The 27,484-nt window shown below is 42.2% G+C and overlaps 2 protein-coding genes across 2 annotated transcripts in view; both read left to right on the forward strand.

Moving 5' to 3' along the window:
* The window catches only part of LOC137049965 (zinc finger protein 91-like), a 284,608-nt gene that overhangs the window by 129,620 nt on the left and 127,504 nt on the right, over positions 1 to 27,484 (forward strand). The gene's annotated exons all lie outside the window — the stretch shown is intronic.
* The window catches only part of LOC137049246 (zinc finger protein 658B-like), a 47,614-nt gene continuing 30,861 nt past the window's right edge, over positions 10,732 to 27,484 (forward strand). The window contains exons 1-3 of the mRNA XM_067427740.1: positions 10,732 to 10,760; positions 11,947 to 12,118; positions 23,548 to 24,449. Coding sequence (XP_067283841.1) covers positions 11,947 to 12,118; positions 23,548 to 24,449 — 1,074 coding nt within the window. The 5' untranslated portion in view covers positions 10,732 to 10,760. The remainder of the gene's footprint in view (positions 10,761 to 11,946; positions 12,119 to 23,547; positions 24,450 to 27,484) is intronic.

Below are 27,484 nucleotides of genomic sequence, written 5' to 3' on the forward strand. Positions count from 1 at the left end.
GATGATAAATATCCCCAGATATTTAAATCCATCCAAGGCCAATTTAAATGGAAATGTAGAATGGGGAAGAGATTTAGCTAATTGGTTTACACAAAATAGCTTGCTATTTTGGAAATTTAACTTGTACCCTGATAGGCAGCCAAACTGATCCAGAATGGATAGTATAGGGGGGAGAGAGGCTATTGGGTCAGAGACGTACAATAACAAATCGTCTGCGTAAAGAGAAAGTTTATGTACCCTACCATGGCGTGTGATCCCTTTAAATGCATCGTGGCTACGAAGCCAAATTGCCAAGGTTTCAATGGCTATATTGAACAATAAGGGTGAGAGCGGGCAACCTTGACGTGTACCCCGTTGGAGCAAAAAGGCCGGCGAGCGAACACCATTTGTGTGCACTGATGCAGCCGGGAACGCATATAGGAGTCGAATCCAAGAAATGAATTGGGGGTCGAATCCGAATTTTTCTAATGCAAAGAACAGGTATTCCCACTCAACCCTATCGAAAGCTTTCTCTGCGTCCAGAGAAACTATGACTTCGGGGGTATTGGATGAGGGAGAGAAAATAATGTTTAGTAATCTACGAGTGTTAAAGAAAGAATGCCTACCTAACGTAAAACCTGTTTGATCTAACGGAATTATGGATGTCATTACATTTTGGAGGCGAAGAGAAAGAATTTTAGCTAGTATCTTACAATCTACATTTAGCAGAGAAATCAGGCTATAGTTACTGCAGGAAGTGGGATCCCTGTCCTTCTTTAACAGCAAGAATATTGAAGCCATATATAGAGACGTTGGGAGTTGGCCTTCTAGAAAGTAATCGTAGAACATCCTTGCTAAAATGGGGGCTAGTAAAATAGAGTATGCCTTGTAAAATTCAACAGTAAACCCATCAGGGCCTGGAGATTTCCCATTTTGCATTGATTTGATTGCTACTTGAATTTCTTGGGAGGAAATGGGGCTGCCTAATTCTTTTGCCATACCTTCATCAATTCTCGGATATGATAATGAATCTAAGGGGTTAGGAATTATTGCTGACGCTGAAGAATACTCAGAAGTATAGAGGTTAACGTAGAAATCCGAGAAAACTCTATTGATTTCAGCTGGGTCCGCAGTAAGATTGCCACTAGGTGAAGTAATTCTCTGAATTAATCTAGAGGTACTGGCCGCACGGGCCTGTTGGGCTAGAAGCCTGCCCGGCATATTACCGTGTTCAAAAAAACGCTGTTTAGATTGCCGCAGTTGTCTCTCTACAACATGCGTCATTAAACTATCGAATTCTGATTGTAATAAAAGTCGTTTTTTATAGAAGGCTGGAGAAGGGGAGACGGCATATGTTTCATCAAGTTTGAAAATCGCATCCAAAATGTCCTGCTTTTTGGCCCTTTCAGCCTTACGAAGACACAAAGTGAAAGAAATAATCTGGCCTCGAACAAAGGCTTTAAGAGCTTCCCACAAAAATCCACTTTTTACCTCAAGGGTATCATTAAATTCAATGTAATTACTAATTTGAGTGGCCACAAAGTTCTTAAACTCATGATCTGCTAATAAATGAGAGCTAAATTTCCATAGTGGTGGGGCAGCACTACTTAGAGGAAGATTAATATCAAGCGAGGTGGGGGCGTGGTCTGAAACAACTATAGGGTGATAGTCATTAGCAGTAACCAGATGCAGCAATTTATTGTCAATCAAAAAAAAATCAATCCGGGAAAAGGTATGGTGTGGAGGGAAAAAAAAGAAAAAACTCTACTCTGGGGGTTTTTAGACCTCCAGGGGTCTGAAATTCCAAAGTGAGATGAGCAGTTAAGCAGTACTTTAGCAGAATTTGATAAACTACTTGGCTTAGAAGTAGGGCTGGGACAACGCAAAAAATACGTTGACGCAAAATATGCGCGTCGATTCGTCAGACTCAAAATAAAGATGGTGGCGCCGGAGAGTAGTAGCAACCATAGATATACATAATAAAGTATATTATGTAATTACGTATATTATTTATTATGTATATCTATAGTAGCAACACGAGTGGCTCCTCAGACTTTCAGAAGTGCAAGGCTTGCGGGTTGGCGCGCGGCGCGCACGGAGCAAGAGCTCTTAACACAGGCGCGCATGCACGTGTTTTGTTGTCATGGCTACATAAACAAATTTCTGCACACAGGAAGACAGATGTTTTGGTAATATTTTATGTATTTTATAGGGCCGGGACTTTAACGCGTTAATTAAGATTAATTAATTACGTGACTTTAACGCGTTAATTAATTACGCAAAAAAATAAAAAATTTAACCGCATTTATTTTTGCACCGCGGAACGTTTTTCAATGAATCAGTTTCAACGGACCGATTATACTGGAACACCAACTAGCGTGACAACTACAACAACAAACCATGGGTGCGTCTCAATCCGCTCCCTAGTTCAGTAGTCAGGGCACTGATCAGGGAGTCAGCCCATTGACTTATGTCCTGATCAGTGCCCTGACTAGGGAACTAGGGAGCTGATTGAGACGCAGGGCATGCCTGAACATGAACGAAGAAGCTGATGAGACCGCTTTGCTTGGCCCCGTGGATGGGAAATTTTGTTTTAAAAAACGAAAGAATGGAAGCGTCGACAAGAGCATGGTAGTGTGCAAGCTATACAACAAGGAATTTGCGTATCACCGCAGCACATCGAGCCTCAAATATCACAAATATGCTTTTGCTTAACTTAATGGCAAACATTGCACTGGTCTGCTGGACTGAAATAAATAAACAATATTTTGTTGATTAAGCTTATGTATTCAGTCATTATTATGGTATACTAAAAATACATGTGAAAAATTACTTCTCATTGTTCTCAGGTCAAATATTTATGTGCGATTAAAATGCGATTAATTTCGATTAATTAATTACAAAGCCTCTAATTAATTAGATTAATTTTTTTAATCGAGTCCCGGCCCTAGTATTTTAATCACAAAAACAAACGTTTGCATCAAGTGAAAGCATCGGGCACATTGGCTACCTACATAATAAGCTGTTTTAAATTTAAAATGTTCACTGTCTAATCGCGCTGATGTGACCGAGGGTATCCATCCTCTAAGTGAGCACAGTTTCATCCCAGGACTATTCCGGTTTTAAACGGAATATTGACGCCCGTAATGCACTCTACATGTTACTGTTTTCACTGTCATGCCGCGGATGCGCGTGGCGTTTCTGTTGCGGATCAGCCACGGGGCTGCGTGGTGTTTTCTCTGCCTCTGCACAATAGAAGCGTGTCTGACGCGTCGCTGCTGCTGCTATTGATGCGGAGGGAAGCCCTATTCCTAATGTTAAACATAAATAGCCTACTGATACAGCAAAGACAACGTCGGCAGTAGCCTATTGACCATATCTATGATATTGACGGTACAGGCAGTGTGCAAACTCCAACGTGGGAGCCGAAACAAAAACAGACACGCCACGCAGCCGAGACGCTCACGCTTGCAGTGTGTCCCTGGATTTGATTAACCAACTTGTTGATATTTAATCGATGGGCATAGCCTGTAGGCTGAGTTGCATACATAGAAAAATCGTATATTGTGTTTCTTTGTTGTTGGTTTATACTTCGCTATTTATTTGTGTGTGTGTGTGTGTGTGTGTGTGTGTGTGTGTGTGTGTGTGTGTGTGTGTGTGTGTGTGCACTTTATGATTTTATTGAATGCATTGTTCTTGTATAGTTTTTTACTTTGGAATTTTAAAAGCAATAAACATATATTGCAATGTTAAGGAATTAGTTTTTTTCATTCAGATAATTAAATCAACATGTATAAATTGCTATTAGGTAATTAATGGGGAGATAATCGACAATTGAATCGAATCGTAACCGAATCGGACAGGAAAAATTAATCGTTAGATTAATCGATGTATCGGAAAAATAATCGCTAGCTTAATCGTTTAAAAATAATCGTTTATCCCAGCCCTACTTAGAAGACGATCTATCGAGACTTGTGTCTTGCACCAGATTAAAGTCGCCACCCATCAGTATGTGATGGCTGTCACTGTTTGGTATTTTAGGTTGGTGAAAAATTGTTCATCGTCCCAATTAGGAGCATTGATAGAGACTAGGACTACTGGAAAATTCTGTAGCAGGCCTGATACTATGACATAACGGCCATTATTATCTTCAATAATGTGTTTTGGCTCAAACAATATATTCTTACTAATAATAATGGCAGCCCCTCTAGCTCTAGCAGAAAATTTCGAATGGAATACATAGCTCATCCAAGCCCTTTTGATGCGCTGGATTTCTGAAGTTTTAAGATGTGTTTCCTGTAAAAACATAATATCCCCTTTCAAATGTTGCAGCTGCGTCATTACCTTACCAATCTTAACGGCCTTATTCATTCCTTTAGCATTCCAGGAAATCAGACGCACACCTTTACCCATCTTTGACGTGTCGGTAGCCATCTATAATGTTGAAGTGAGTTAGAGCAGCATGGGCTTCTGTAACGGTAAGAGAGGGGAGAAAGAAACCAAAAACAATAGAGAGAGAGAGAGAGAAAAGAAAAAAAAGAAGAAAAAAAAAAACAGACTTTATTTGTGGCCTCTTCAAGGACACCCCCCCAACTACAAACATTACCCGAGCAACGCAGCTCAACGCTTTACAGCGATACAAGGCTTCCAGCGTCTCATTCCCACCACCTATAAACACTAACCCATTTTTGTAAGGGTAATAACAAGTGAACAAAGAAGAGCAAAGCTTAATCCTAATTTAAAAAAAAAACAAAAAAACAAATATAAATAAATAATGTCAATAGAGAAAAAAAGAGGAAAAAAACACAACATCCAAACATAAGTAAACCAAAAATATTAAGAAAAAAATAATAATAATAATAATAATTTTAAAAAAATATTCTAACAGTCACATACTGTAGACTCCCCTACTACAAAGTCTTGCAGGCACTGGATTACATTAAGGTGCCAAAGGAGGCACCAGACAATCCATTAAAAAAAAACATTATAATTGGTCCAGACTGGAAGAGCCAAGCAGAAGTAGTAGAAAAAAGTGCTGATTGATGAAAAAAAATGGTATAGACGTACTAGTATGTAATGTACATTCCACATGACTAGGCATACTGTAGGCACCACAGTAACAGAACTAGTCTCACGGGCAATGGATGAGCATAATGACTCAAAAATTAATCAAATCGCACAAAGTACGTGTTGTAAGCACCGTGAGGCACAACGAAAAAGAGTCAGTACCACCATCACACTTTAGAACTAACGTTAAGTGGATACGAAGGTGCACGTGGAACAACGCCTCTGTTAAATGCCGAACAAACGGCATTTATAAATATATAATAAACAAAACGATAACACGATCATGTGTAGAATCCAAACAAAAGCAAACAGCCCACATAAGCTGGCATAGGAATCCAAGGCTTTAGCGATCGTAGCTTTTTTGAGTCGTCAGCCGATCCAGCGAAATGACTGCCCATTTTTCATTACAAGTTTAGACCTCAGCAGCAGGACGCATAGATGAAATATAATCCCTGGCTTCAGCGACCGATGCAAATCTTCTCCTGGCGCCATCTTTCGTTATGATAGTGAGCCTGGCCGGGAACAGCAGCGCTGGTTTTAGGCCAAGATTGTATAACTCAGACAGTACCTCTCTGTACTTAGAACGTTGTTCCAGCACCTCCGGAGCATAATCTTCGTAAATAGCGATGGGTGTACCGCAGTAGTGAAGTTTTCCCCTCGTCGCTCTGGCCTTACGGATGATCTTTTCCTTCTGTTGAGACTTGTGCAGCCGAATGATAACAGGCCTAGGCCTCTGCCCCGGCTTCGGTTTAACGGAGAGTGACCGGTGAGCTCGATCACATTCTGGCGGGGATTCGAGGACTCCATCCCCAAACACTTCCGCGAGCAGTTCAGAGAAGAAAACAGATGGTCGGGGACCTTCAATTGATTCGGGTAGACCTATAATTCTTATATTATTTCGACGACTGCGCGACTCGAGATCCACAACTTTGGCAAGTAGTTTTGCGTTGCTTTCTGTTAGCGCAGCACAGGTCGTTTCCAAAGCATGTGTGCGCTCATCCTGTGAATTTGCGTGTGTCTCGAGCGAAGCAATCCTCAAAGCATGATCCGTCACGGTAGCCTGAATTTGGTCTAACTTTACCTCCAGTGTCGAAACGGCGGCTTTAAAGTCCGTAGAAAGAGCGAGCCAGTGTTCCTCCAGAAGGTTAGCGATAGCTGGCATGCTGACCTCTTTACCGTCATCTCCGCACGCTTCGGCTTTCTGATCCTTTTTACCTTGTTTCGCCAATTTAGCTGCCATTATCAAAAGCTCATATGTATATAGCAAAGATGATGTTCACTTAGTGGTAAAATGGGAGTAAATAGTGGGATTAAGGCGAACAGGGATGAAAAAAATATGTGGGAGCGAGAATTAACGCGTGTCTACTCCATTTCACCAAACCGGAAGTCTAGGGACATTAAAAAGATAGATTCTGGAAACAAAATCTAAATTTAGCTGGATGAGTCGGGTCGGGAATAAAATAATTTATAGCGGGTGATCACGGAGTGAATTTTGCGCGAGCGGAATGGTGCGGTGCATAGCGGGAGCGGGACGAAAATACAGCCCCGCGCAGAAGGCTATTTAAAGTAAGTGTATGAAAAAAAGAAAGAAACAGCGAAAAGGGTGATAATGGACTGATTCCTCTTCTTGAGAGAATGGTTGAGAAATAAATAGCATTTAAAAATTGGGGAATTAAAGTTTATCTTGGTTGCTCAGGGCAGGGAACTGGGAACTGTGCAAAATGCAAAAAAAAAAAAACGTTTTATTAACTTCAAGCGCTTGCGCTGTTGTGTTCAATAGTATCCAGGCTACACTTGAGTTACAGACCGCTATACCGTCTTTAACTGGGAAACCTGATCAAGTGCCGCGGGAATGCGGACCAGTCAAATCCTGTAGTCACCAGTGTGCTATGAATTCTGGGATAGGGAAGGCTGCGAAGTTGTGGGAAGGTTCCATCTGCTGTACCCTTCCTTTGCCTGAGAACCGAAGGGCGCATTTTAAAGTCGCTCATGAATTACGGCAGCCTTCGTCGCACCGCTGTGACGCAATCGCACTTCAAATGTGGCCTTCAAAGGTGCAGCTCTCTAGCCTAGAAATCTAGACGCACCCTAGCGGCAGCAAATTTAATTTGCCCACAAGTGTCGTCCAGGAACTCTCAATACCATTCTGGGCTGTGTTCCTCAAAATCTGGACGGGCCAATCACATCGTGTATAGAGTCGGCGGGCGGGGCCATAATGACGACGGCCGAGTTGCGTTTGCATGCTTCTAGTAAACACAGAAACTGGCGAACGGCGGCGGTCTTTCGAATTAGCTCTGACCGCGACTCTGGAAGACTTGGAGTTGAGCTTTTCTCTGAGAAAAGAACAGAGCGGCACTGAAGTCATTCTTAAAAAGGGAAGATGTGTTCGGAGTTTAGCCGACCGAATACGGCGAATGTTTAATCAGTCAGCTATTGTGTGACAGGGATGTAGCTTCTCCTAACGCAACATTTTCAGTTCTCCCAGTGAGATAAGAAGAAAACCAGTTGTGGACCGAGTCAGAGAGACCGATGGTGGAATGTAAACGGTGAAGGAGGATGTTATGGTCAACTGTATCGAAAGCTGCAGTTAAGTCCAGGAGGATGAGAAGGGATGGGGAACCCTCATCTGCCGCCATCAATAGATCGTTTGTGACCCTGACCAAAGCTGTTTCTGTGCTGTGTCATGAGCAGAAACCAGACTGAAATTTCTCAAAAAGATTGTTATGCTCCAAATGGACCTGAAGCTGTGCAGCAACAACTTTTTCCAGCACCTTAGAGAGGTATGGGAGGTTGGAGATGGGCCTGTAGTTGTCATTAACAGCTGGGTCTAAAATAGGTTTTTTTGGAAGTGGTCTGATGTGAAGGGGGGAGTGAGCACCCTTGCCTCTTCATCAAATGCATCTTATCCTTTTGAATGATTTTTAATAACCTCATGAATTAAATAATCAGTTATAATCCTTTCAAAATAATGAATTATTAACAAATCAATTTTATTTGATTATTAATACATTTAACTATTATTTAATATGATTTTGACTCTATGTCTGCTGTATGGTGTCTAATTTGCTTTCCAGAGACGGTCTGATAAAGACAGTCTGACCCCTATCTATGTGCCCTGACATAGATAGCCTGACCTCTATCTCTGGGTCCTGACATAGATAGCCTGACCTCTATCTCTGGGTCCTGACCAACAGAGTCTTGGAGAGAAAGTTAGAACTGCCAAGAGGTGAATCCCGCCTGTTGTTAGTAACCCCAGGACAGGAAGGGGTGGGAGGATTTGAGTCTCCCAATTGTGATTTCTTCCCATTTATATAGTGTGATTTTTTCCCCCTTTGATAGAAGTACATTTTTGTCTTTATATTTCTTTATAGAATGAGGTAGATGACATTAGTCATACTTTTCTTTCTGGAGATCCGTTTGTCATGTGGTGTTGATATCTTGTCCTGTTGATAAGCTCACTGCTGCACTAACCTTGGAGGAGAGATGTGCGAGACTTGTGTGTGTGTGTTACATGTTCTGTGCAGGTCTATGGACTGGATTGGACCGCTTTTCTCACACCCTAGACCTCTTGGCGTCTTTCTAGGACTCCCCTGAAGTCAACACTACCCCAATCTTGGGATTGTCTGATGTATACATCCTGATCAACAACAACAACATCTATCTATTCTCGCGTGACACATTGTTTAGACTTTATGCCAATCAGTAATATTCCACGTGTTTGTAATGATGTAAATCATGCCCTTGAAATTGGTATAACTGGTGTGGAAATTTTGTGTAGAGTAGAGTCTGCCCTGACACCGCCCTGAGAGACTCTGAAGCTGACTCTACCGATGAAACTGCAATCTATTCTTCAGTAAAATTATCTCCGATGATTGACCATCCTGACTCCTGGTCTTCATTTCGCATATCTGGTCTATGGGTCAAAACTGTCAACACCTAACAGATGATAGCAGTTTTTAGAGATGAAGGAACAGCCTGGAGGGAATTATTAATAATCATGGTAATAAATGGACTTAAGACACAGAGGTTAGATTTTACCAAGGCTGTAGGAAAAGGATCCAGTGCACAGGTGGATGGTTTCATTTTTCTGATAATGTCCTCAACCTCGAGCTGTGTGATGATGGAGAAGCAGCAGAGATGTTGGAAGGTCCCTGGCTGTGGATCAACAGACGGGACAGGCAGAGCGGAGGTGCTAGATAGAAGCAAGTGGATGTTGTCTAATTTGTTCCTAAAAAAGGTCATGAACGTATTGCACCTCTCTTCTGTGGCTTCTGAAAAAGAGTGAGTTTGCGGTTTGAGGATGTGATTTATAGTGGAGAAAAGCTTCTTGGAGTTTCCAGGGTTATTGTTGATGATGCAAGAGTAGAACTGTGACTGAGCATCTGTCAAGGACCTTGCGTAGGCCTTCTGATGATCTCTATAGGCTTGCCTATGAACAGTGAGTCCTGAGAGCTTGAGACGCCTCTCAAGTACACGCCCAACCGTCTTCATCTTCCGCAGTTCGCTGGTGTACCAGGGTGCTGAGCGCGAGAAGGTGACCATTCTAGTTTTGACAGGTGCGTGAAGATCTAAAAGGCTGCTCAGAGACTTGTTGTAGAAGTCAACCGACTCAGAGACTGAGGAGAGATCAACAGAGGAGAATTGCTGAAGGTCTGTAGTTAAAGAGTCTTGGTTAATCTTTTTCAGGTAACAGGACAAGGGGGAGTCCTCCCCCCCTCGTTGCTAGGCAACAACTCAATTCAACTCAACTCAGGATGTGTTCGGAGTTTAGCCGACCGGATACGGCGAATGTTTAATCTGTCAGCGAGCTCTGTTTCACCTTCGTGCTCTGGTTGGTGTAGTGCTATCCTATCGCGTGCAGAGGGAGTTTGAAAGACAACCGTTTATCCCGCCCCTCAGATTGAGCCCTGTCTATGGTGAGTTTCCAGACCAAACATCTTGATGTGGGTCTGGCTTGTCAGGCTACTCCCACCCGGATCGGTCATATTCTTTAGCCAATCAGATTTAGGCTTTTTTTAAGCTTACTTTTACTTTTACAATTTTCCTTGAACAGGTTATATATTCATTTAGGAAAATATTAAACAAAAGTGAACTCATGCAGCCCTGTCGTACACCAGTGCTTCAGCCAAAATATCCTGTTAAACCATCAGTTCCTTTCACACATGATTTAAGTTTAGAATACATAGATTTCAATACCTCAAAAACTTTTCCTCCAATGCCATTCTTAATGAGTGAAATACAGAAGACTGGATGCTATCAAAAGCTTTGGAGAAATCACAAAATATTTGTTGAGTCTGTGGCACTATATTATAAAATGATATAGACAAAATATATCAACCAACGTTTACTGGCTTTGATTAAACTTAATAAACTAAATAAGTTTAAAAAAAATAAATTTAAACAAATTAAAAGTTCTCTGCCCCTTTTATAAATGATTTCTGCACACAAACATTTGTGTTTAGCATTGACTGAATCTCACATATTAGATGTGGTTCAAACTCTTTCGTTGGTAGTTATTTTTAGCACATCACTGACCAACACACATTTAAATATGTATTCAAGAATTACATTGATGTGTGTTTTATTGTTTGAATGTGAATGTCTCTACACATCTGTGACCTGAGCGTGTGATCAGGACTTTTATTTTGTAGTGGAGATGTGACGTCATAAGGCTGCGCCGCGCTTCGCATCTGTTGTGATTCTGCTGAAGAAAGGTTTGTGTTTTAAGCTTTTAAAGTGTTTAAATCAATAAAAACTGTTCGGTCAATGTTATAGTTTCAACAAGAACAGTTAAATGAATGTTTGATTATTGAACTTTACATTATAATGCGTTTTCTAACATTAATTAACTTTATTTTTCATTCACACATGTGTAACAGAAAAGATGCGTCTCATTTCTCTCTATATATCATGAATCAGTTTAGCATAAACATGGAGAGTAAATTATCACATGTAAATACAATCTATGCATTAAATTCACTATCATCCACAAATAATAAAACATTTATCAAACACAAAGAATTGGTATCAAAGTAATATAGTGCCAAATCACGGACACAGTAGCACTCCTAGAGATGATAATAATAGCAGGAACATTAAAAAATATATAATTACATGTGATAACGAGTTTGATTAGCTTTTAGCCATTCCTTTAGTGTCTATTTAAATGTTGAGTAATTTGTAGTATCCGTTAATTGAGTTAGTAGAGTATTCCAGTAATGAATGGCTTTAACTGATAAGACTGATCACCCAAATGTTGTCCATCTAAACTGTTCAACACAGTCTCCTCTAGTAATTGCTCTCGTTGTTCGACATTATTTTCTTATAATGTAAACAAAATGTTTAGTAGCCTACCATCAAAACTCAATAGGTTATGTATTTGAACAGTATTGTAATGATGATAATTATTAGAAATATTTTGAGTGTCTGTTTGTAAAGAGAGTCGATTGATTTTAAAGTTGTTGTGTTTGCTTGTGACCAGATAGTAAAGCATGAGCAAAAATCATTGAGTGCATTAATAGTTTTGCTGCCTCTGTTGTTAAATATGGTCTTATATGCCTAAAGTTAGCCAAATTAAATGTAATAAAGTTAAATGTGTAAATGTTACAAAAACAGCAAACACAAATGAAAACTGTAAAGCAACTGCTAATGTTCTTACAGAAGTGTAATCTATTAAATGTAATCTACAGATGAATACATTTATCATAACATGTCTAAATATGAACCTGCTATATAAATCGTTATCTTTTATTGATTTGTAGTGTTTAGAGAGTTTGTTGTTGTCGAATCAGATCATTTAAGGCCATTAACTCTCACTCTGACTGACTCTCTTACCAGTGACTGAACTACTGATTTAGTTTGGATGTGTTTTTTATTTCTGTGATTATTCTTATCTCAAAGATGGCGTTTATTAAAGAGGAGAGTGAAGACGTGAAGATTGAAGAAACATTGAGAGTCAAACATGGAGAAACTGAGGACCAAACAAAGATGGCGTTTATTAAAGAGGAGAGTGAAGACGTGAAGACTGAAGAAACATTGAGAGTCAAACATGAAGAAACTGAGGAACAAACAGGTTGGTTTCATTCTCAAAGCTGAACTCAGTCATTTTCAATTTCAAATTATCTTTATTAGCCTGGCTGTGCATCACAAAGGAGCACAGTGTTTATATTGGGACTATTTCAGGCCAGACTGGTAGGTACCGCTGCGGAGGAGCACAGTGATCCGCCATAGACATAAACAGAGAGAAGTAGCTCTGGCTGCAATGTTCTTCCTCAAGATGCATGCAGTTCTGTTTATTAACCACTAGAGTGCAAAAAGTTACGGAGTGCAGCTTTAACTAAAGTACAGATATGTGAAAAAGTTACTTAAGTAAAGTAACAAAGTATTTGTACTTTGTTACATTCCACCACTATATATATATTTATTATACAGATCTTGTCAAATGTAGCATAGTGAGTAAGTGTCAATCAAATCCATCTAAAGAAGTGATTAAATGAAGCAGGTCTCTCTAGAGTTAACTGTCTCTAACATTGTGAATGGCTAACACATATTGTGCCCTGAGTGCGGCTTTGCTCGCATCTTCTCCAAGCATGAATAACATTTTCTCAGTATCAGTGAATGATGGAGTCAGTGTTTCAAATCTGCCAGAAATGTTTCTCTTACATTGTGATATTTAGTACAGATGAGTAGAAAGTGTTTGCTGTAGATCACAGTGTCTGCAGATCCTCTGCTCTCTCTCTGTCCATGTTTGTCTAGGTCTTCCTCTCTCTATATCTAGATTCTAGATCATGGTCACTCAATCTGTATTTGGACAGGATTTGTCTTTCTTTCAATTGTTTAATAACTAGATAATTGACAGGTATTTTGAGGTCAAATGTGTTTTTAGTGATTCATCATAAGTGTCTTCGGTTTTGTCAATTTCTTTGATAATAGTTTTGGGGTTGTAGCTGTGGTCAATCGGGAGTTGAGTTTGATGGACTAGTTGAAGAGCTAGAGGAGTCAGTGGAAGAGACTCTGCTGAGGTTTCATTAGTGAGGAGACTTATATCAGACTGAATCAGAATCAGACTGATGTAGTTGATGCCAGAACCTGAACACATCTCTTCTGGATCTCAATGTTCAGCAGGTACAGGACTAATTCAGCCCTGCAGGCGGCGTTGGTCGTGCTTCTGTTTCCAATTGTAGATTCTCTACTGAAGTTTTATCCAAGTTTTTAAAAATCTCATATATATAAATATATGTATATATATATTAGTGTTGTCATGATACCAATATTATGACTTCGATACGATACCAGACTAAAATATCGATATATCGATACTAAATCGATACCACAGTAAAAAAAAAAAAGATAAGATGCTTAATAGGACAACATAACTTGTTATTATTCATTGTTATTTTCTACTAAAAATTAATGTGGACAGCATGTTCCTTAGGGTTGGGCATCGTTTTGATTTGAACAATTATTTATCAATTGATAAATTACTATTAAAATTATCTCACAAATTTTTGCTATCTCAATGTATTTTTTACAGTGGGGTAATTGTGTTGCAATAGCTTACACACAGCACAAGAAAGCTTGATTTCGAATGGTAAATTGAATTTAAAAAGACGAGTAAACAGTAATAAAATAAGAACAAATAAACAGATTACAAACAATAGCACAAATAAATGCAATAGAATAGAAGATACAAATTAAATAGATAGCTTTATTTTTTCAGGTAGGTCTAACATTCAGATAAGAAACTGAATGAAAAAAATGCATAGTAATTACATTTAAAACAACATTGGATAATGTTCTTTGGAAAAAAATTCAATAGCGTACAGATGAAACTATTACAGTTACACAAGTTGATCAGTCAAGAGCAGTGTGATCGTTTGTCTTTTTGTAGTTTGAATATCAAATGACTGTGGTCCCTTTAAGACTAACGGACGCATGGATCTGTTACTCGTTCTTCCTGAACTGTTTGCGACTGTGTTTACATTAATACTCTTCCAGATGTGCACTGCTAATTCTTTGAGTGTATTTGACCAATAATAAGCTGGAAAAGGAAGCAAATGTTTGCACTTGTATCATGTCAGAGGCGGCTTTATTACGGTAGGCTATGTTAGTGCGCTTCAGATGTGAGCACGAAATCTGCGGGGATTATTAGAATTAATTTATGTGCAATCCCGCGCGAAATTCAGACCGATCACACACTAACACTAACACACTGTCATGAGGAAAAAGTCCAGCAGAACGCGCGGCTGACGGTCGGAGAGGAGAGCGCAGCTGGTATCGATACTGTAAAAACTGAGAATCGTATCGTTTCAGATATTCCAGTATCGATACATATCGAAATATCAATATTTTTGACAACACTAATATATATATATATATATATATATATATATATATATATATATATATATATATATATATATATATATATATATATATATATATATATATATATGTAGAGTCTGGACTCTGCTGAAGGACGGAGTGTTCTTGCCGTTGTGTAGCTCTGGTGTTGTGATGGAGGTCCTGTGGTCAGTCTGGACTCTGCTGGAGGACAGAGGGTTCTTGCCGTTGTGTAGCTCTGGTGTTGTGATGGAGGTCCTGTGGTCAGTCTGGACTCTGCTGGAGAACGGAGGGTTCTTGCCGTTGTGTAGCTCTGGTGTTGTGATGGAGGTCCTGTGGTCAGTCTGGACTCTGCTGGAGAACGTAGGGTTCTTGCCGTTGTGTAGCTCTGGTGTTGTGATGGAGGTCCTGTGGTCAGTCTGGACTCTGCTGGAGAACGGAGGGTTCTTGCCGTTGTGTAGCTCTGGTGTTGTGATGGAGGTCCTGTGGTCAGTCTGGACTCTGCTGGAGAACGGAGGGTTCTTGCCGTTGTGTAGCTCTGGTGTTGTGATGGAGTCCTGTGGTCAGTCTGGACTCTGCTGGAGAACGGAGGGTTCTTGCCGTTGTGTAGCTCTGGTGTTGTGATGGAGTCCTGTGGTCAGTCTGGGCTCTGCTGGAGAACAGAGGGTTCTTACCGTTGTGTAGCTCTGGTGTTGTGATGGAGGTCCTGTGGCCGGTCTGAACTCTGCTGGAGGACGGAGGGTTCTTGGTGGCTGAGAGCTTCTTTTGAAATTGGTTTTCTGCTGTTTCTTGGTGTGTTTCCAAGGGCTGTCCTTTTCAGCACTCTGGCGAAGACTTTCACTGCTTATTGAGATGTACATGCCATGGTCATACATATGAAGAGGCTGTATGTCTTTGTGATGGGTGAGATGTACATTAGGAATAAGGCTGCGGCTTCTGGAGTGTTCCACATTATTTCCATGGATCACGTGGAATGGCTCATCAGCATGTGGCTTCAGTGTAGACAAGGTAATTTTAGCCTCTGGGAAACCTTCATGCCCCCTAGATAGTTTGCCCCTGTCTGGATAATGGTGTGCTTATAATTTTAATATGGGTTTCTCTCAGACAGGATATGAAAAGTGCTTCGTCACTCAGTTCATATTTAGTTTGCTGAAGTTCCTTTGTCATCCCTTCTCTGTGTCTCTGCAGATATTCAATTTCTTGTCTTAAATTATTTGTTGGGTGTCAGCTGTTTCATGGTGTTGTCTTTCAGGTGGGACCGTATCAGTGGGGCTGTTTTCAGTGTAGAAGAGCAGGTTATATGTGTGTGTGTGTGTCCCTGCTTTCCGTTACAGGTTATATATATATATATATATATATATATATATATATATATATATATATATATATATATATATATATATTTATATTAGGGGTGTAACGATACGCGTATTCGTATTGAACCGTTCGGTACGAGGCTTTCGGTTCAGTACGCAGTACGCATTATGTACCGAACGGTTCTTTTATTTTTGGAAAATAAAAAAAGTCTGTGAAATATAATAATATGCGTTCAACAAGGTAGCCCAATAGCCAAAACGACATAAAAGGCAATGCCCCTGACACCGCCGAAGTGAAAGAAAAAAAAAAAACACCAAATGTGTTTTAGGCTGCTCAGTCAGGTGCTCGCTTACTCAGGCTACGCGCTGAATGCTCGTCGCAAAATGGCTATTGCGTTTAACAAAGCAGAAATAGAAGATCCTCCAATAACCAACAGGTCTGGTGTTTGGGTGAACTTTGGATTCTTTGTAAGCTATGATGGTGTTGGCAAGAGTGATGGATAAAAAACAACGGTATGTCGCATTTGCTACATGAAGGTACAGCAGCGGGAATAATTAATGTCATGTCAATCAACTCATTTATGCCGACAACAAGACGATAAAAAGGAGAAACAGCCACAAACTATCCCCGCAGCATTTACACAGACATTTCCAACTTATTCAAATGGCAAAAGACATCACCGCGGCGAGTGGTCTATTTATAGCCGCGGATATGAGACCTTACAGGTAAGCACATGCAACAGGGTGTTTTAAGAACATGCTTAAAGTAATGTAATTGAGCCTCGTTACAATGTTCCTTCACGAGCCCATTTCAGCCAGTAATTCCTGCTATGTCCCAAAAAACAAAAGCACAAACAGAGAACCAATTGGCCAAAGCAACAGCGGTTGCTCTGACAACAGACGGCTGGATGTCAACGCTACCTGACTGTAACGGCACATTACATTATGAATGGGAGCTGAACAGCCACGTTCTTCAGACACGCCCCCTTGAGATTCAAACAAGTGAGGATTTGGGGGATGACAGAAGCAGAAGTGTGTGAAAAAAAGTGTGCAGAAAGCTAATGTAAAGAGCTAATGTCTTATTCCTGTAACTACATAGAAGATGGGTAAAGTATAGCTCCATCATTTATTTGAAATCAGGAAGAAGCCTCTCCCTGTTTGAGAAAGCAGTTTTGACATTTTGAGGTTAAAATCGGCTTGTTTTTCTGAGGTTTTAGCTCGCAGTAGGGGCGTGTTACTGTCTGTGTATATAGGCCGGCTTGTTATTGCCCCAAGGGAAACGTGGGTACTTTCTTATGCTACAATGAAAGCGGCATAATAAAACTGAATAATATCCCTAATCTACAACTGAGAAAAGACGAGTTGAACCGTAAGATATCAGAGGCTATATCGATAGTAATATTTGATGGGGATAAAGACAGAGAAATGGGGAAAATCCGTAACTTTCACTACGAGGAGAAAAGAGAACTCTCAGCATGGAAGACAGTCCTGTAGCCAGAAAATTTCCCCAGACATTATGTACGACATATGGCTGGATTCTTCAGCTGTTAAAAAAGAGTGTCAGGACATGCAAATTATTGGACATTGAACACTTGGAATACAGTATTTGCACTTTCTGAATAAATTGTGCCTGCAGTTGTATCTGCCTGTTATATCCTGTTTTTTATAATACACAAATGGGTAGGTTTAGGGAAGAGTTTGAGTTACGTGTTCAAAATGTGTCTGAATATGTGTGTGTGTATACGAGGTAAATGGATTTATAAACATACTAAATTATGTTTTTTTGAAAATGTAAAAATGCAGAATGTTTCTTATAAATAAATCATAAAAAAAATAAATCATACTTACAGCTTAAGGCCCGTAAACAGCTTTTGTTTTTAAAGTTGGAACTGCTCCATCTTTCAGGACAAGCCGTTGTGGGAATCCTGCATTGAACTCCCAACGATTGTGAGCTTTCCTTCGTGAAAATGTGCAGCACAGAGAGCGAGATTTAAATTTTAACCATTGAGCCCTAACACCTCCCGCCCCAAGGAAGGCTGAACAAAGTGGACCTACAATCCGGATGAAAATAACAGCGTTTCATTGGCATTTCAAAATGGCCTCACCCCCCTTATTTAATATTCTCGAAGGAGGGGTTTATGTAAATATTGGAGCTGCTGATGTCAGCAAGTCTGGAGGAAAAGGCTGTAGTTCGCTACCGGCCGTTTGCTGTAGTCATTAGAAATGTATTTCTTTAAAAGCAAATATCTCCCTTTGCTCTAAATTTTGAACGTTGTAACTTTGCAGATGCTGTTTCAGCTTCATGGCCCTAACTGAGACCTGGATCAAACCAGAGGACACTGCCACTTCTGCAGTCCTCTCAACCAATTTAACTTTTTCACACACTCCTCGGCCTATTGGGAGGGGTGGGGGTACTTGTTTGCTTATCTCAAATGATTGGAAATTTGATCCATTACCGTCTCTACCGGCCAATTCATTTGAATCGCACTCAATCACTATTACTCTCCCTGTTAAAATCCATGTGGTAGTGGTCTATCGTCCTCCAGGTCACCTCGGTAACTTTGTGGAGGAGTTGGATGTGTTACTTTCTAGCTTCCCTGAGGATGGCACTCCACTGATTCTGCTTGGTGACTTCAACATCCATCTTGATAAACACCTAGCTGCAGACTTCAGCACTCTACTGACTTCATTTGACCTTAAGTTAGTATCTACTACGGCTACTCACAGATCAGGTAATCAATTAGACCTTGTCTACACACGCAACTGCTCCACGGACAACACTTTAGTTACTCCATTACACACCTCAGACCACTTTCTCATCACTCTTAACCTCATACTGACTCCTGATACAACACGTACTCCTCCACAGATTACCTTTCGGTGTAATCTACGCTCACTCTCTCCCTCTCGCCTATCCACTATGGTTTCATCTTCACTCCCTCCACCTGCTCAGTTCTCAGCACTGGACACTAACAGTGCTACCGACACTCTTTGCTCCACTCTAACATCCTCCTTAGACAGTTTTTGCCCCCTTTCATTCAGACCAGCCCACCCTACCCCATCTGCCCCCTGGCTGTCTGATGTTCTCCGTAAACATCGCTCTGGCCTCAGGGCGGCAGAGAGGAAATGGCAGAAATCTAAAAACTATACTGACCTTACCTTGTATCAGTCTCTTCTCTCTTCTTTCTCTACAAATGTCTCCACTGCTAAAACAACATACTACCACAACAAAATCAACAATTGCTCTGACTCTCGCAAACTCTTTAAAACATTCTCCTCACCACAAACTGACCCGCACATCTCAACAACAAACACGAACACGCTTCCATCCTTCTCTCCGCTCTCCGAGGCAGATATTTCTAAACTCATCCTTTCCAATCACCCTACTACCTGTCCACTTGATCCTATACCCACTCACCTCCTTCAGGCTATTTCTTCTTCAATCACTCCTGCACTCACTCACATTGTCAACACTTCTCTTCACACGGGAACCTTTCCCACAGCATTTAAGCAGGCTCGGGTAACCCCACTGCTTAAGAAACCCTCTCTGAATCCAGCACTTTTAGAAAACTACCGACCGGTATCCCTTCTGCCTTTCATTGCAAAGACCCTTGAGCGAGTTGTGTTCAATCAACTCTCTATGTTTCTTGAACGGGACAACCTCCTAGACAACAACCAATCCGGCTTCAAAAGCGGCCATTCGACCGAGACTGCCTTGCTCTCGGTAACTGAGGCACTGAGACTGGCAAAAGCAGCTTCCAAATCCTCAGTGCTCATTCTGCTGGATCTGTCTGCTGCTTTTGACACAGTTAACCACCAGATCCTCCTGTCGACACTTAAGAAGACGGGGATCTCAGTAACTGCTCTCCAGTGGTTCAGGTCTTACCTCTCTGGCAGGTCCTACAGGGTGTCATGGAGAGGTGTAGTGTCTAAATCACATCATCTAGCTACTGGGGTTCCCCAGGGCTCAGTGCTTGGACCACTTCTCTTCTCCATCTACATGTCATCATTAGGTTCTGTCATTCAGAAACACGGCTTCTGCGCGAGCGAGCGGCGCCTCGTGGTTCCATCCCAAAGAGGCATGAAATCGCTCTCACGGACATTTTCCTGGACCGTTCCCACCTGGTGGAATGACCTGCCGATCTCAATTCGTGCTACCGAGTCTGTAGCCATTTTTAAAAAAACATCTTAAGACACATCTTTTCCAATTGCACTTGACCAATACAGAATAGCACTTACTGATCACCACAGCAACGAACAAAAAGCGCACACTCCTGGATCATATCTACGTCTCTCATCCGGATTTGTGCCTTCAGGCGGGTATGTTACATAGTTATCATAACTATCAAAATCCAGTGTTCTGAAAGTTTGCGTACGTGAGTTTTTGTTGTAGATTGCTATTGCTGCGCGTTTAGCTAGAATGCCATACAAAACCAACCCATTGGGCCACTGAATCTGCATTAACGACAACAGTTGGGGCAACAGCCTTAGTCCTAATGGGTTGTTATCATAGCTATCAAAATCCAGTGTTCGGCATTTTGCGTACGTGAGTTTTTGTTGTAGATGTCTATTAAAAAAAAAAAAATGTGTACTGTGCTAATTAATTGAGATTACTTACAGCTCTTACAGGTTGTTGGCCTTGTCTGTTTCGTTGCTTCTATTACTCTCCCCTTTTTTGTAAGTCGCTTTGGATAAAAGCGTCTGCTAAATGATTACCGTATTTTCCGGACTATAAGTCGCACTTTTTTTCATAGTTTGGCTGGTCCTGCGACTTATAGTCAGGTGCGACTTATATATCAAATTTAATTCATACTGACTGACAAGAATAAACATATAGCCGCGAGAATGCGCTCTATGTGTCACATGCCTGTCCTGTCTTGTGTGCACATGTGGGTTTTGTCAGTATGGCCTATGTGCTTCTGTCATTGTCTGATCCCTCCCCCCTTGTTATCTAATTAGTGTTTGATTTCTCCCACCTGTGTTTCCTCGTTCCCTGCCTCATTTGTTCCCTGTTATAAGCTCCTGGTGTTTGTCAGTCTTTGTGGTATCGTTGTATATGTCTCGTCATCGTCTCCCGGTTCCCTGTGTGGTATGTCTTCAGTTCATAGTTTTTGATTATGTATTTTGCCCCCTCGTGGGTTTTGGTTTTCTGTTTATGTTTATTTTTGTTATAAATAAATATATCATCTTTTGCACATGAGTCCTCGCACCATTTTCCTTTGTGTTTGTGACGTGACAGAACGAGACCACCATTAGAGGACTCAGCAAGATGGAAGGCTTCCTTTTCCCATCTCCCTGCCCCTCTGCTTCACCGATGGCAGGACGACGGCGCAAGCTCCTCTCCCTCCGGCAGGAGGGAACCAGCGTGAAGGAGTTTGCGCACCGGTTCGTATTTGCAGCAGAGGGGCTCAACATCAGCGCGACAGAGCTCAAGGACATTTTTAACAACGGACTAAATGAGCCTGTTAGCGCTTGGGAGATGGGAATGCTGGGGATTTTATCATTTTGGCAGTTTGTGGGATTTATGTACAATCGTGGTGGTGGAGGAGAGTTATGGAAGGGTGGCCTTCCTCCGCTTGGTCCTCCTCCACTTATCCTCACAGACTGCCAGGTCCCCAGTCCTCCGATGACCCCTTCGGGGAGAGGGAGGAGGAAGAGAAGGAGGGCTCCTTCGGTGATGGATCCAGTGGTCCCAGTTCCAATGGATCGTATTCCGGTGGTCCCTGTGCCGGTGAACTCAGTTCCAGTGGTTCGTATGCCGGTGGATCGTGTTCCAGTGGATTGTGTATCAGTGCTCCCTGCTCCAGTGGCCTCGAGACGGCGGCGGAGGAGAAAGGCTTCCTCCACGCCAGTTCCGTTGGTCCCTGTGCCGGTGGTCCCGGTGGATCGTGTTCCGGTGGTCCCAGTGCCGGTGGATCGTGTTCCGTTGGTCCCTGTGCCGGTGGTCCCGGTGGATCGTGTTCCGGTGGTCCCAGTGCCGGTGGATCGTGTTCCGGTGGTCCCAGTGCCGGTGGATCGTGTTCCGGTGGTCCCAGTGCCGGTGAATCGTGTTCCGGTGGTCCCTGTGCCGGTGGATCGTGTTCCGGTGGTCCCTGTGCCAGTGGATCGTGTTCCGGTGGTCCCTGTGCCGGTGGATCGTGTTCCGGTGGTCCCTGTGCCGGTGGATCGTGTTCCGGTGGTCCCTGTGCCGGTGGATCGTGTTCCGGTGGTCCTTGTGCCGGTGGATCGTGTTCCGGTGGTCCCTTTGCCGGTGGTCCCTGTACCGGTGGATCGTGTTTCAGTGGACCATGTTCTGCCCGCGCCGCCCCGGCGCCCTGCTCTGACCACGCCGCCCCTGCGCCCTGCTCTGACCGCGCCTCCCAGGTGTCCTGCTCTGACCGCGCCTCCCAGGCGTCCTGCTCTGACCGCGCCTACCAGGCGTCCTGCTCTGACCGCGCCTCCCAGGCGTCCTGCTCTGACTGCGCCTCCCTGGGCGCCTGAACTTTGTGGGCCACCATGGCCTCCTGAAAATTTTGTTTTCCCCATTCCCTCCTTGTTGACCCTTCCCTTGTTTGTTCCTTCCTTCTCTGTTTCCCCTGTCCCTCCCGTCCCACCCTGGTCTGTCCCGCCCGTCCCGCCCTGGTCTGTCCCTCCCGTCCCGCCCTGGTCTGTCCCTCCCGTCCCGCCCTGGTCTGTCCCGCCCGTCCCGCCCTGGTCTGTCCCGTCCGTCCCTTCCTGGTCTGTCCCGCCCGTCCCTAGTGGAGCGTCTGGTAGCCGCTCCTTAAGGAGGGGGTAATGTCACATGCCTGTCCTGTCTTGTGTGCACATGTGGGTTTTGTCAGTATGGCCTATGTGCTTCTGTCATTGTCTGATCCCTCCCCCCTTGTTATCTAATTAGTGTTTGATTTCTCCCACCTGTGTTTCCTCGTTCCCTGCCTCATTTTTTCCCTGTTATAAGCTCCTGGTGTTTGTCAGTCTTTGTGGTATCGTTGTATATGTCTCGTCATCGTCTCCCGGTTCCCTGTGTGGTATGTCTTCAGTTCATAGTTTTTGATTATGTATTTTGCCCCCTCGTGGGTTTTGGTTTTCTGTTTATGTTTATTTTTTGTTATAAATAAATATATCATCTTTTGCACATGAGTCCTCGCACCATTTTCCTTTGTGTTTGTGACGTGACACTATGCTGCTCCTGTAGCCTAATATTTACTTATAGACAACAACTTAGAAAGACTGAACACAAACAAAATGCCCCCATAAAGAAAATCTTATTCTGCAAAATACAAACAGCATGTAGTAAAATATGCAGCGGAGAACGATTCACACAGCGTTCGTCTCGCGCGGCTTAGCCCCTCCCGGCAGAGAGTTCAAGCATCTGTGGACTCGTTCCTTCAGCTCTGGCCATCTTGCTTACAGTCCGCAAGTAGATTTATTTTTCTTCTTCATCACAATTAAAGTAACCTCTGCTTTTCGCCAGTCCCTTACAAGTTTCTCACTCACTTCAAACTTTCTTTCTTCTGCTCGGGTTATGCAGTGAAGCGGGCACGAGCGACTGCACGCGAGCGGGTGCTCGCATGCGTGCGCGGCTCCAGCTCTGCCCAAATGCGACTTATAGTCCATTGCGATTTACATATGTTTTTTTCCGCGTCATGACGCATTTTTTGACTGATGCGACTTATACTCCGGAGCGACTTATAGTCCGGAAAATACGGTAAATGTAAATGTATGCTGTTTATGCTCAAACAGCAACATTACACACTAGCTAAAGTTAGAAAAGTGAAATCGTGTTTTACCACTCCTTTAAATGTTTTAATATCTTGATGTCTGTTGTTTTGTGCCATTAAACTGGGTTTTTTGTCTCTTTTAGATCTGATGGCTCTGATAGTGGAGAGTCAAGAACTAAATGAAATGGAAGAGAACGAAATGTATGGCCAACATCATGATTTCATAACTGGAGAAACATCTTTTATTTGGTCACAGACTGAAAAGATTTCCTCACAAAAAATCACTCAAAAGCCAGGAAAGAGTTTATTTAAAAACCAACACCTTAAAGTCCACATCAGAGTTCACACTGGAGAGAAGCCTTTTACCTGCCAACAGTGTGGAAAGAGTTTTAATCAAAAAGTACATTTTGATGAACACATGAGACTTCACTCTGGAGTAAAGCCTTTCACCTGCCCACAGTGTGGGAAGAGTTTCACTTATAAAGGGAGTCTCAGAGTCCACATGAGAATTCACACTGGAGAGAAGCCTTTCACCTGCCAACAATGTGGAAAGAGTTTCACTCAAACAGGGCATCTTGATGTCCACATGAGAGTTCACACTGGAGAGAAGCCTTTCCCCTGCCAAGAGTGTGGGAAGAGTTTCACTCGAAAAGGATACCTTGAGGAACACAGGAAAATTCACAGTGGAGAGAAGCCTTACACCTGCCATGAGTGTGGAAAGAGTTTCACTCATAAAGGGCATCTTAATGTCCACTTGAGAATTCACACTGGAGAGAAGCCTTTCATCTGCCAAGAGTGTGGAAAGCGTTTCACACATAAAGTGAGTCTTGATGTCCACTTGAGAATTCACACTGGAGAGAAGCCTTTCACCTGTCAACAGTGTGGAAAGAGTTTCAATCACAAAGGAAACCTTGAGGAACACATGAGAGTTCACACTGGAGAGAAGCCTTACACCTGCCAACAGTGTGGTAAGAGTTTCACTCGAAAAGGAAGACTTGAGGAACACATGAGAGTTCACACTGGAGAGAAGCCTTCTTCTGAAAGAGTACATCATCTTCTGATCAAAACACACATGAGGAAGATGGAGTAAAACAAGCAATCATATGTAAGCAGATGCATATGCAAAATAACGTGATCAAGATTAAACATCATATAAATCAAAACAGCCCATAATGTTATTGAATGAAATGTGGACCGAGGACGAGCTCTGGGACTGTGAAGAATTAGGGGTGTTGATGGACTCCATCTACTCCATCTGTGTTTGATCATCGCTCTGAATCGGACCTGAATGTAGTCTTAAGCCCTATTCGCACGGGATTAATATGGCATGTTATGTTGTGGTCTGTAAACAAATAATAAAGGAAACCAATATGAATACAATATATATGTACATATTCAATACAAAATACCTCACAAAGGATCAATAACTGTGTATAACAGTCATCACAAATTAATACTCAAATGTTAGCTGTAGTTAAACATTATATAACAATATTAACACCAATATTCGGCAGCATATAACAACAACAACAACTGCACATGATCATACTAACGCGGCTAACCAGATTAGCGTCTATCCACAATTACGCCGTGATTGTCATTTGCATATCACAATAATTTGCCAAACATCTGAAATTCACAATAACAGCTACAAAGTGTAGACCTCTGTGATATAGAAATTACTCCCCCACATCTGAGTTTTGCTTGGCACATTCACACAGGATTAGTATTATCTAGGGACCTCTGTGATATAGAAATTACTCCCCCACATCTGAGTTTTGCTTGGCACATTCACACAGGATTAGTATTATCTAGAGACCTCTGTGATATAGAAATTATTCTCCCACATCTGAGTTTTGCGTGGCACATTCTCACAGGAAAAGCAAAGCCTGTGATTTTACTCAAATTTATTGACTTATGATGTCAAGACTTGTAAATGTTTTTTCGTTATAGATATAGCTGTATGAAATCATAAACGGTCATATGTATCAATATTGTTTTGATAGTTTTATAGTAATAAAAATAATTTCGTTCAGTTAGAGAACAGACGCTGCAATTAAAACTAAACTGAGCACAGACCGGCGGCAGGAGTCAGATTTCATTTATAACAAGTGAAAAGTCATTGTACTGTTCTGTTATGTTTTTCATTAAGAATAGTATTGATATTAATATTAAACACACCATTCAAGCAATTTGCTCCCAAATTGGTACTCATTCTTGAACTGCTGCTCGTTCATCAATCTGTATGGCCTCTGCATCATCTATAAGTGGTTGGTGAGCACGCCGGGATAGCCCATCCGCGTCTACATTAGTTTTGCCAGCTCTATACTTAATATCAAAATCATACATAGACAGAGCAGCAAGCAAATCTAAAAGATGTCTCCTCAAGTCCTCAAAATGAGCTGGAGAGACACAACGAGTACGCTCTTTAAAAGGAACATGCTCAATTAACTCTATTCGATGTGCCACGCCTGACACTCGTCCCACATCTAAATCATGCTTGGATGCACTTGAAGCTTTACAGTTTATTCTTTCAACAATGTGAGCTTTGAGCTCTCCAGAAATGGGAGAATCATCAAAATCCAGAATAACGGATTCCTCCGTCTTTAACAAAAGATTTGCCATCAGGGAAGTGGTAGCTTGTGAAGAGCTAGTGTAGAGCAAGTATCAAAAATAGGCACAGACTTAATCCAGTCCACCACTGAACATTCAGCGAGCACTCCTTTTGGCTGAAAAGTTACACTGTGGTCTGAACATTTTTGAATGACTACTTTGACTTTATTTTCGAGCTCTAGCCTCAGCTTTTATAAATTTAAATTCCACCGCTAAGCCACCTGGAATGTGATGCATCAGTGGTCCGTCAATAATCATCATATTGCTCTGGCCACAATCTTTAGCTCGATACACCCCAGTGACTTCACACTTTTCCCCTTTACTGATAGTTACAGATTTCTTGCCTGACAGTCTAACTAGGGTGTTGTGCTGTGCTCCTTTACAAGTTGTAAAACTAGCGTCACAATTATGATAAGCAGCTATCCAGTGAGAGCTGATGGGCATTTGCTGTAGGTATTCCTTTCCCTGTAACATCTTACAATCTGACGGAGGACATTTGTACCCACCAACAATGGCAAACGAGCATTGTAGGTCTGATCAGGGCAGACCAGCGCTAATACGGCAACAACTGCATCTGTCCCACAAGCAGACTTGGGAAACTGCACATCTATTTCAATGTATCCGAGATAAGGAACTAATTGCCCTGCAGTTCCCGGAGTAGGTCTTCCATTGGGGTAATACCCCTATGCTGTAATTACTGCCGGTAGAAAGATTCAGCTACACAAGTCCCCTGGGACCAAGTATTGATTAGACAACAGCACTCAATTCCGTCCAACCTAGCTGTACTTTCCCAAGGTTCTCCAATTAAGCCCTCCGGAACATGGTTTGTCTTTTCTATGGATCTTTTTACAACCCCAGCCTCTGTTCGTTCCACAACAGAGGCTACTCCATGTTTAAATGAGCAGTGGGTGTTGTTGATGTGGTTGGAGAACTCCTTTGCTCATGTCTCTGCACCAAAGCTGCATCCGTTCATTAGTGCATTGTTGCAAATATTGAGTCCTCACCACAGTGATAACAAAACCCACTACAATCAAGTACATATAGTGGGTTCGCGGAAAAAACCCCATGCGTTTGTCCAAAGGGCGAATAATTACCCGGAGGGACCGTAGTGCACATTCGGATCACTTTTCTCTGTCAATTACCACGCCATATGACCTTTCGTACTTACCCAGCTCCCGCTGACCGCTCCTTTGATTCCCCCGGATAGTGCCCGTATGGACGCAGATAGGGGGCGACCAAGGGCTAAATTGTGACCCCCCCCACCCCCCTGTCCGTGGACCAACTAAATGTCCACTCCTAATCTTCACACAGGTAAAAGGGGTAAGTCGCTCCCTCGAGACTGCTAAACGTCCGATCCCCTGTTAAGGGATGGGCCGCCTTTGACCGCAGCCCGCCTGCCCGTTATTTGTCCAATTGACTATCGGTTTGACGGAGCGGTCAAACCGATTACCTACCAACTATTTGCCC

This window comes from Pseudorasbora parva, chromosome 20 (assembly GCF_024679245.1).
Source record: "Pseudorasbora parva isolate DD20220531a chromosome 20, ASM2467924v1, whole genome shotgun sequence".
Taxonomy (NCBI): domain Eukaryota; kingdom Metazoa; phylum Chordata; class Actinopteri; order Cypriniformes; family Gobionidae; genus Pseudorasbora; species Pseudorasbora parva.